Source organism: Antedon bifida, chromosome 9 (genome assembly GCF_963402885.1).
Source record: "Antedon bifida chromosome 9, ecAntBifi1.1, whole genome shotgun sequence".
Lineage (NCBI taxonomy): Eukaryota > Metazoa > Echinodermata > Crinoidea > Comatulida > Antedonidae > Antedon > Antedon bifida.
The window spans coordinates 11,839,777-11,851,309 of NC_136234.1; the positions used below are offsets into that span (position 1 = coordinate 11,839,777).

The window sequence follows — 11,533 nt, forward strand, 5'->3', positions numbered from 1 at the left end:
AAGGTACATATCAATTAGTATTACCTTGGCCAAGGATGTTATGTTTTCACCCCTATATATGTGCGTGTATATGAACAACCTAAGGGTCACAGTTCAATACCAACACTTCATCTAGATAAAATGGATCTAGTATTGTAGAATTCATCAATAGAAGTGGTACGATACATGGGAATCTTTTATGAATGTTGACCTGTCAATGCATGGCTCATTAAAAAGCACAATAATCCAACTGGTCATGATTTGTTGTGTTTTAAAGCCTTGGTAGCTAGAGCCTTAATTGTGGGACCTTAGAAGAAAGACAGGGTAGGTCCCCGTTCGTTTAAACATGTTTATAATTTATAAATAAACTAGCAATAATATGTGGCTGTTATACAAGTTAGATCGATGGCGGTTAAGAAATGAAATGCAATGATGTTGCTGTAGTTACAGATTCACAGACCCTCTCTATGATATACTTTTTAAACTAACAGAATATGCGACAAATGTAGTTAGACGTTAAAACAACTTTTGGATAAGGACTATAACCATAAAAAAATGCTTGTGCATTGTATCAGAATCATGCACGTTCTCCGCGTATTCTGCGTGGGAGTTGGATATCCTTCGGCATGATTGTTACCCTCTTTGCGCGAATAGCACAACATTTTTTAGATGAGTAGGGAGTTACCCAAATACACAGCCACTGTCACACACAGAGAGTTATCATAACTGTTGATTGTCAGCATACGCTGTTTAGGCTCATCCTCTATAAATAAGGTGAAATAAAATGAAGTAGAACTGGTTTATGGCTACCAAGATTTACATCTTGTACACATATTATTTTACAAATAATGAATGTTTATGAGTGAGATTGTTCAAGAGGTGAAAGATGAAAGGTTATTATTTTCACAAGGCAACATCCGAGTGAAAATATGACCTTTCATCTATTGCCGAATGATATTTGTACCATAGAATGAATATACAAACATTATTTGCTTTATATAACATTTATAAGTAGATTCTTGTCATTTCATTCAGATTGAATGAAAGATTGGCCTACATTTGATTCAGATTAAAAGGTAGGCCTAGGATACATATTTGGTTTTTTTTATACATCTAAAAACAGTTTTTACCTCTGATAGCTTATTGGTTTTTTGAGTCAGCATCATCATGTAATTTAGTAATTTTATCATCACTCAACAGAGCAAAATTGAAACAGGAGATTGTTGTTAAGGGAGTTTGTGTAGTTCGACACTCTTGTGGGAGCATGCGCAAAGCATTGTTGTTGTCGGTCTTCCGCCGACAAAAATAGGAATACACTGCGCTATGCGAGCATTAAAAAGGTACTTATTTTTTTATCACATGTCCCACAATCGTTCAATCAAATGACAGGAATCTATTTAGGCGTTGTATACAGGGTTATCAACAGTAGGTTAGATAGTAATTTAAAAACAATCTCATGGTTATATAGCACGAGGACATTTTAAGGTGGCCTCTGGAAAATGTTTTTTATTCTCTAATAACAGTGATGGATGAATCTGGCCTGTGGACTGTGATAAACCCTGCGCTATACAAATCAACCTATTATTGTTAATAATAATAATAGATCCTTCCATCATCTGCACTGATAACAATGATATATCAGTATACTACTAGACATGTGTTGCATTTTGTAACTACACTAGGTAGATACATTCAATACCACCCACTGCACAAATATCAATGGTATATCAGTATACTACTAGACATGTGTTGCATTTTGTAACTACACTAGGTAGATACATTCAATCCCACCCGCTGCACAGATATCAATTTTGCAACTAGCATTATCTTACGCATCTTGCTATTACACTAGGTAGATCAATCTAATGCCTCACCACCCTCTGCACCGATTATCATATCTCACCACCTCTGAGCCGATACTCCTATACAATATCATCTAACAGCGTACTTGACAATCGATCAATGTGCTTTCTTGAAATATCTGCATCTACACTTGGTAGATCAACCTGTCTTCTCACTGCCCTCTGCAAATAATAATAAAAACACAATTCAGCATCATTGATTCGATATTCAAATTAATCAGTGTCTATTGGCTGGCAGCCCTAAACTAAACTTAAAGGCATAAATGTAGTTAAAACAATATATAGCAGAACTTGAACAAGAAACCACAGAATCTCTAACAAAGTGTTCCCTTAAAAAAAAAAGAGGGGTTGGCCAATAGAATAATGTTAAAACATAAATTTCCACTTATTCGTTTAACCAGAAAGTATGGGGCTTACAATGACTAGGAGTATAGAAAAAGAAAAATACCTCAATTTTGTGAACAAGATCAACATCCCATTTATGTACGATAAAATTAGTGACATGACCATTGCTGTGGCTACCAACTCTACCGACTCGACCAACTCGGTGGATATAGTCTGACATATGGTTGGGAAAGTCAAAATTGACAACATGGTGCACCTACAAAACAAAATCATATATAAATAAAATATTATCAATGAAATAAAACAATATAACAACATCTGAATGTATCAGAAATTGTTAGTGAAATATTTTGTGTATCTGTGTAATTCTTCTGTGGACCTTGCACTTGGGATATTGCCCAATACCTCTGTACTGCAAACTAAAACTTATTGATTACTTGTGATTTGTGTTAGCTTCTGATCTTGCTAAGATAGCAACACTATAGACCTTCCTAGGTTTGCAGTATGTACAGAAAGCAGTATTCTGAAATGCAGCCAGGCAATGTTTAAGCACAAATTAAATCTCATAAATGCATTAACTTACATTTGTTGTGTCTATGCCACGAGAAGCGATGTCTGTAGCAACAAGAATGTTACAGTCACCATTGTGAAAGGCTTGTAGCATCCCAACACGATACTGCAAGAAAAATGAAGGTGATATGAACAAAAAATGTACAACTCATCAAATAGGAAAGACTGTCCAGTGGGAAAATGTAACAGTCCATCCAAGTGCATTGTTAAAGTAGAACCTTTAATCTTTCAACAACTGAAATTATTTGTTACATTGCACAAATCATTATTGTTTAATAACACATCTCAATTTTGTGTGTTTTAGTGAGATGCTAGACCAAGGCCTAAACCATTCGAAAAGACACTGGCCCAATTTTTGATGTGGAGTAGATGGGCACACATGGGCTCATTGCAATAAGAATGAATGCACATATAACAAAATTGCACTTCTTGATGATGGTAAGGCCAACTCAGATGTACGACAAGGATCGATGAGTCGTCTTGTCGGGAGAAAATTAAACATGTTTAAAGTTCTTGCAACGAGTCAAGACGTTTTGTCGGGCCTCTTTGTACGATGCTGTCCGAGTTTGCCTTTAAGGGTCCATTGGAGTAGTCTATTGAATATCATGTGACCCACAATTCTCCAATCTATTGACAAGAACCTACTCATGCGTGTTATTAACTGACCTGTGGTAATAAATTTCCATTCAGTCTGATGACCTTAATTTTATGATCTTGTAGGAATGCCGACATCCAGTTACAGCTGTCTATTTCATTACAAAATATGATGGTACGAATTCCTCTTTTGTCATTCTTTGCAGCCAACTCCAAAATGTGAACTATGAAATATAAAAAATACATTTTAATCAATAGTATGTAACTTTATTTTAGTAATAAAAAAATAGTCTAACCACTAATAGTGAGTTTTAGATGTGCGACAATATTATTCCAAAACGTAAACCATACCATTTTGCAATAGACGGTGAAGTCTTCTGATTGGACATAATGCAGACATGTCTGCTAATTTACTCAAAGAAACAGAAACATTATGAATGTGATTGTGTGTGCTCATATGTGTTAATGACGTTTTATATCCTTCCATAGAACTAATTTTCGTAGATATAATACTCAATATTATTGGGACACCTTCGAGAAGCAACAAAGTATCCCCTTCATAATTGTCAGACAAATCCTACCGATTTGAACCAAGGCCCCAAGGATTGTTGAGAAAGTATTTCAACAGCAACTCCACCGTGCCACTACACTTTCTATATTTACTTTACAAAATAAAAACACACCTGATTTTTCTGAACTTGATATTCGGATGAACTTTTGGTTGACATGGGGCATAACACGGTGAAGGTGAGATGTGCATATGACTGTTAGTGATTTCTCCTGAGAAAGAAATACTTAATTACATAACAAATTGATTACCGTAAATCTGCTAATTGTAACCCTGTTTTTTAGGGTGGGTTACTATTAGAAGGGGGGGGGGGTACTATTAGAGTAGTGGGTTACTATTACTAATCTTAAATTAGGCACTTGAAAATAGTAACCCACTCCAACTATTTCGGTCAGCATATCATAGCAAAATAATATAACAGTACGAATAAACAAAAGTGGTTGAACTCTAACTTTATTTTATAAACTCAAAAACACTCAATTCTCCCCCCACTCCTGAGATCAACATGCATTATTTCCTTATTTCATCATATTGCATCATAAACGACCAGTCTTCATAATGTCATTTTGTCAAGAGTTTTTGTGACTCCAATATTAACCCCATGGGTTACTATTAGAGTAGTGGGTTATTATTATAGATTAGAAGGGGGGTTAATATTAGATTTTGTTTTACTCTAACCTTGTATTAATTTAGGTAAATTCAAAATTCAATTTACCGGTACAAAATTATGTTCTTCTGTTAAAAATACATCTTGTAAGTTGTAGGAAAAGATTTGTTTCAGAGGTCAAAATTGTTTATTTATTTGTATATTTAAAACAATTTTTTTATCTATTTTTATTTTACTATTTACTTTGTATTTCAATTTGTTCCTCTGCCTGATCTCAAATTTATTTTAAGCACTTTGGGACAATCTGCTGATTGCTAAAAGCACTATATAACTTCGACAATATTATTATCAGTGAAGTTATAGCATTTGATTAAAAAAAAATTAAGACCACTTACGGTAATAATTTCACTAAGAATTTCTGAATAGTGTTTTGGTAAGGTAGCTCCAACCAATATCAACTGAGCCTCAATTGGTGGGTAGGTATGCGACCAGTTACCAAGGCAAATCTACAAAACATAGAATAGAAAACTTACTTATCTGTTATCTGTCAAACGGTACCCTCTATAAAAAGAAAGATGTTTTGGAAAATGGCAACTATGGAATACAGCAAGTGCTTTTATTAGAAGAAAAAGACAGCATGTTTCCCCAGAAATAACTTAAAAAATAGCATCTATGGAATGCCAAGTGTGCCTTTAGTGAAAGCTTATAAAGCACAGTGATGTGCAAGTCATTTCTTACTTTTATTGCAAGTCATAAAATAATTGCAACATTTTATACAGATTTTTTAAACATGGCTCTTACATTTTAAAATGCAATATTAGAATAAATTATTATCAAAATAAGGGGATACCTACATTCACATCTTGAAGAATTCTAATTATGTTATTGGAGAAGCTGCCATCTAACATTGTATCTACCTCATCAATAACAACATGGTGAATGTGCTTCATAGACACAAATTCTGAAATGGAAAATGTTATGGTAGATGATTTCAGAAAATGTAAAAAAACAATGACACCAACAAAAGCAACTATTATTAAAGGAAAGGACTAAAGGAAAAGAATGTCACAGATACAAAAGTACCTGAGTGGCCAATTGATTACTATAGATCTTTGTTGGGACATTTGTATCTCACTTTTTTTTAATAAAAACATTTTGTTTTGCCTACTCAGTGTGGGTTTCCAATATTTGCATAAGAAAATCATGTTATACTTTAATTAGAATTAAACTTAGTGGTAATATTTACTCTCTCTTAGACAGCCTATCAATGGACCAGGTGTTGATATGATGATGTCCACTGGAGTCTTGAAAGTATGTAGCATGGTTTTCTGCATTTAAAAAAAACAGTATTGGATTATTAGATTTAAAATAATGGATTATTGCTTACCATGGCAAAGGTGAATCTTTCAACTCTAAGGTTCCCACTAAGTAATGTTGCATATGTATTGGGAACCAAGCTTTATTGGCAATAAACAGAATTTTATGACATTACTTATTCTATTCTTGTATAATCATACTGAAGTATGTACTCGCTAATTGCAGGACAGGAAACCCGCCAGATCCAACTCTAATAAGATTTGAACCAAGAACTCTACGATTGGTAAGCAAATGGATCCATCTGGTGAATAAATTGCTTATTACCTTTGATTTTGATCCTTCCAGATGGCGTATGGTGACATTTTTCTCAGATGTTAATAACCGTCCTACTTTCTGTAAAGCAACACAAATTTGTAAATTCAATATACATTAGCAACATCACACAGAGAATACATAGAAAGCATTTCAATTCACACTCAAGGCTAATTTATAGACGAGTGGTAACAGGAAGCAATAAACGGTAAGCGGAAAAAAAAATGTAATATTTGTTAGTTTCTTATGACAATTTCCACAAACCGTGGAGTAGATAGGTGGTTGAGTGGAAACCCACTTAGGATAGATACCCGATTCTATGTGGGACAAGCTCACGGTTTTCCGCTTACCATTACTGTCAAACTGATGGGAGTTTTAAGGCAAATCCACCAATTAGAAGTTAAATGATAAATAGGGCTCACTGACGGAAATAAAATGCTATTACAAATTTGGGTCAGGTCAAAATTTAGTTGTATAGTTCGACACAAACAAAAGATGAAAGTAAACGTTCAACTTGTCTAAAAAAGTCATCAAACATGGACTGTTGCTATGAAGCTGAGCTTCCGTATGAAAGTCAGTGAATTGGTCAGTCATTCCAGCATCGAAAGGTGTTCACATGATACCAAAGATGGCTGTTGTCAGTGTTGAAAATAACTTGTCCTATCTAGTCTTTTTAAAAACATGATTTACATTTTACCTCAACTTGTATGGCAAGTTCTCTAGTTGGTACTAATATCAAAGCACTGGGATGTTTTGGTTCAGCTTTCATACCAAATGTATCTCTTTCATTGTACAACATATTGAGGAGTGGAAGCAGATAAGCCAAGGTCTTTCCACTGCCTGTTTCAGCTGCAAATAGTACATTCTTTCCCTCTAATAAGGATGGTATTGCATTGTACTGTAAAGCAAGTTAAAAACAAATTAATATCAGGTCAAGGTCAACATAAGAGTTTGATTATGATTATTCTTTTCCATCAGTCTAACTAGAATCACACAGAGTACAGTTTTTCCTTTACAGGTGCAAAAATGAGTAGCCCTGGTAACTTTCATAAAATCTATAAAGTTAGAAATACTAGTTCCAAATTTAAATGCAATTGCAAGGGACATTCATTATTTATTATAATAGACAAACCGTCTAATTGACAAATCTAGGCTCATGCTAGGATGGAATTTTGTTTTCATTTAACATCCAAACACATAATCTCGCAGTTTGTTTCTGCTTCAGCGGTTTACGAATTTTAAAAAGCATTCACCAATTTGGAGTAGAGGATTATTAATAAATAACCATCAGCATATAAACAAATGAACTATATGAACAAAGGTTTTACATTTTTTGAAATAGCTGGTATTGAACACAATGAAAATATACTAGAATAGATATTTTAAACTTACTTGAATTTTTGTTGGATAATCAACACCCATTGTGCGTAGTGCATCCCTGAGTGCCTTGTGCAATGGAAGATCATCAAAGCTTATCTTCCTTTCAATACCATTGCTATCTGGTTTCTTACCAAGGTAAGAAGGGTTCTAAACAATATTAAAAGACATTTCAAATTACTGCTAAAGCTAAATAAATACTTACCACTTTAATTATGTTTTCAGCTTCTAATCAGAAGCAGGCCAAAAAGTTCGCATTTTAAACAATACTTTTGGGAAGATACCACAAGGCAATTCCTTCTAGAAACCTTACAGAATGACCACTGACAGATAGAAATAGTGGTAGGAGATAGGAAAAAGTCATAAAAAATGGTATCTGGTATAGGTGGTAGGTAGAAATTATGAGGCGACAGTGGCTTATAAAATACTATGGAAGACATTAGGAAAGGGCAATGCATACTGTATAACACAGTGCTCTGTGGCTAGGTGATTGACACACTGCTTTACCAATTCCAGAGTTGTTTGTTAAAAACCTCTTCCAGCATAGGTTATACCTAACCAAGGCAATCTAACAACAGGCACTGAGCTTGCCTTGCCAAGATAGGAACTTGTAACAGTCCTTTGATCTTATGTCTGGCTGCAACAAATACCACCACTACTGTATTGCACAGTATCCTGTTAGATTTTCTTGGTTAGGTATAGGTTACAAAATTACATTTAAAGACTTCAGCTTATTTTACTTAATTAAACTTAACTTAAATTAGTTCATAATGTAAATAACAAACGTTTTCTACACTTAAATTGAAAAGCAAAATAATGAATATGTAATCAAATAGGACAATTCTGTTGAGTTAAGATATTCTATGCATAATTATTAGCAATTCAGAGATGATGACCCTAAAGTCACTGCCTAATTTGTCATGGAATGCTCCATAAATAAAAACTTACACTTTTGTATGCAAGAATGGTGAAGTAGTCTCCCTTAGATTTCTTATGTTTCCAGCCATGTGAGGCTAGCTTTGGTTGAGCAAATTTATCATACTTTTGATTCATATAATGGTTGAACTCTTTTCTCTTCGCAGAGATGATTTCCTTTCCTGGTTTTGCCGTAAACACTCGTCCTTTCCATTTCACTGGCCCTTTGCCGGTTTTCAGTTTATCAATGCCCTTGGCAAGATTCCGTGGTATGCGGATTACTTCCAAGCCATCGGACTCCTATAATTTTAGAAGAAAAACTAATTTATAAATTATTCATGAAGATCTTACAAGATTGATTAACGACCAACTGGCATATTCTTAATGATTTGCTTTCTCTGTTTTTGTGAACACTTCTTACCTATTTGCTGTCTGCTCTCAACTTTTTAAAATTTTATGTTATTTTATTGTAAAAAAAATCAACCTTTGACTGCCAGTGTTATTTTATTGTATGATGGCTTTTACTAAGAATAATAAATAATTGATTATATATACAGTAGAACCTTCATTTTACGTATGGTATTGGACCGAAAGGCGTGCGTAAAACATGGGATTCGTAAAATCCAGGTTGACTTAAATTGATCCCCAAATACACAGATCAGATCGTAGCTAAAAAGAGGCTGCAGTGTTTGCCTACTTTACTGTACAGCATGCAGGTGGTTAATATACTAGCTACAGTAGGCCTTGCCTAGACTAATCTAGGCCAGGCTAGCAGGCCTAGCAAGATGTGAGCCCTAACTAAAAAAGTACAGTAATACAGGCTGTGAGATGTTTAAATAAAGTGTAAATTAAAATATCAATGTTCTTGTATTTTCTATCAATAAAAACAGTCGCTGCTGCTATAGGGGGAAGAGTTCCTCACACAGCCATGGCTTTGTGTTTTGTTGTTGTTAAATTGCGCCCTCAATGTAAGAAAATGATCAGTCATTTTAAGCGTACGTAAAATTCAGGGAAGGTAAAATCAGGGTACGTAAAACATAGGTTCTACTGTAATAAGCATTGTGTACATTTTTAGTTGATAACCTGCTCGAATCCTGTTTTAAATTTTCATTCATAATGGTGTAATTCAGAGTATAAAAGTATTACTTATGTGGTAAGCATTGTAAGGTTTTTTTTTTAAATATGTATTTAAACTAATTAAGGTTGATTATTTGATCACATTTACCTGGTTATTAAAAGCATCCTTAACTGCAACACTGCCATATAATCTATTAATATTTAGACATCTTCTACAAACCTGAAAGAAATTCAATATCGATGTTCCATAGAGTAGAGTTTGAAACTTAAATGTAACCTAATATTAATATAGTACTTTCCACTGACAATTCAAGTCCTTCAACACAGGTTTATGATATCAATCACATTTAAAATCGGCTTCGCCATAAAAAACTGATAATATTGCGTTTGATATACGCTGAAAAGATAGGGCTGCCGACTATGTCAACCAACCTCACCTGTCAAATAAATGAGTGTACACAAGTTTGTAAAAATTAATGTGCATGATATGCATGAACGATTTTTGATTGATTAATGAATTGTGTTCCACAGACTACATGGCGTTTTATTTTGGTTATTATTTTGTACGCCGTATTTTGTATGGAGCGTCGCCAGAACCTAGCTGGCAATGGCAAGTAATGAAATAAATGGTGGGAAAAGCCAGCTTAAAAAATATGAAGCCAAATATAAAAGTAGATTTTTATAATCTAACACTAGGCTAGTAACACTAGGCCTAAAGGGCTCTAAGAAAGTAGGCCTAGAATAGGCCTAGTTAGACTAGCCTAGCCTAGAAGTAGTAGGCCCTAGCCTGCCTACCTACCTACCAACCATGGAGTAAGCTTTACTCCATGCTACCTACACATGCTTTTAAGTTTTATTAAATAGAATTGCACATTTTGAGAAAAAAAATGCGCCAGGAAAATAATATGAATGATGAATAATTTTTATTTAGCATAGGCCTAATCTTTTTTTTATGAACGAATTTGTATACAATACATTAAGTCTAGCCTAGGCCTATTTCCTTTTTCTTTCCAGTCCCACCTTATGTATATGCAGGCTCGTATATGGTGTGGTGGTTCATTTTACACACGTGATCTAGGCTAGGCCTAGCCTAGCCTGGCCCATATATAAATTGATTGACTATAATTATTGCCTAATCTAAATTAAACTAACAACTCGTAATTCTAAAAACACAATCCCTATATTTTAGTTATGTGCTTATACCTGAGAATACAAAAAATACATAGATTTTCCCGACAAATAATAAGATAACATCTCAACACATTTTCATCCTTGCACACACTGCCTTGGCCTGGTGTGCAGTGTCATGTGGGAGTAGTCCAGATCCCTATGTATTTTCGTGTGCAGATCATGGGGAAAGTGTAAACATTGTGTTTTATGAATATTTGAATCATGCTGGTTATAAAAACCCATGTTGTCAAATTTCTAAAATTCATCTTTGACCTCTGACCTCAATTTGAATGTTTTGACCCATTGAAAACAAAATTGTTATATCTTTGCAACGCTTAGATTAAATGAAATAATTTTAGTGTCAAATTATTTGGGAGATGCATATTTATATTCGTTCTAATGGAAAAGTTTGTCCAAAAATGGCCAGAAGTATGATTTTTGGCTTTTATGACCTTTGACCTACATATCATATAACTCCGTAACTAACAGTTGGACAAACTTTAAATACGGCTCAAATTAATCTGAAGGTATATGTTTCTATTCAGTCTAATAAGAACTTTTTCACGAAAATGACCCAAAATGTTCTTATTGACCTTTGACCTGTACTGGTAGTACACATTCATATAATCTCAAAAACTATTGGCCGTAAAAGGGTTTTTTTTTGTGAAATTTACGTTTATATGTTGTATAATAACAACATTTTATCGAAATGTAATAGAGTTCTATTTATGATCACTAACTTTGTAATTTATTAACATCACTAGCATTTGTTATAGTATTAACATGTGTTATATTTGCTAATTTTAAGCACTTCACATGAATTTATCAGAATTATGTGTA

The 11,533-nt window shown here is 34.0% G+C and overlaps 1 protein-coding gene across 1 annotated transcript; it reads right to left on the reverse strand.

Annotated features, from left to right (window-relative positions):
- Window positions 1–771: 771 nt before the first annotated feature.
- Window positions 772–10,810, reverse strand: LOC144851775 (putative ATP-dependent RNA helicase DDX28). Its single transcript, XM_078709381.1, has 14 exons — window positions 10,727–10,810; window positions 9,672–9,743; window positions 8,480–8,746; window positions 7,547–7,681; window positions 6,852–7,052; window positions 6,167–6,235; window positions 5,772–5,853; window positions 5,380–5,486; window positions 4,921–5,031; window positions 4,034–4,130; window positions 3,423–3,574; window positions 2,770–2,862; window positions 2,290–2,442; window positions 772–2,003 (listed from the first exon to the last, which is right to left on the reverse strand). Exons 1-14 carry the CDS (start codon window positions 10,775–10,777, stop codon window positions 1,902–1,904), a joined length of 1,692 nt encoding a protein of 563 aa, XP_078565507.1. The 5' UTR covers window positions 10,778–10,810; the 3' UTR covers window positions 772–1,901.
- Window positions 10,811–11,533: the final 723 nt, after the last annotated feature.

Coding starts and splice junctions, on each gene's coding strand:
- LOC144851775 (XM_078709381.1), bottom strand. CDS start 10,777: ATGTTATCTTATTATTTGTCGGGAAAATCTATGTATTTTTTGTATTCT. Junction 9,744..10,726: donor TGTATTTTTTGTATTCTCAG/GTATAAGCACAT, acceptor AATTTCTTTCAG/GTTTGTAGAAGATGTCTAAA. Junction 3,575..4,033: donor ATCAAGTTCAGAAAAATCAG/GTGTGTTTTTAT, acceptor TATATTTCATAG/TTCACATTTTGGAGTTGGCT.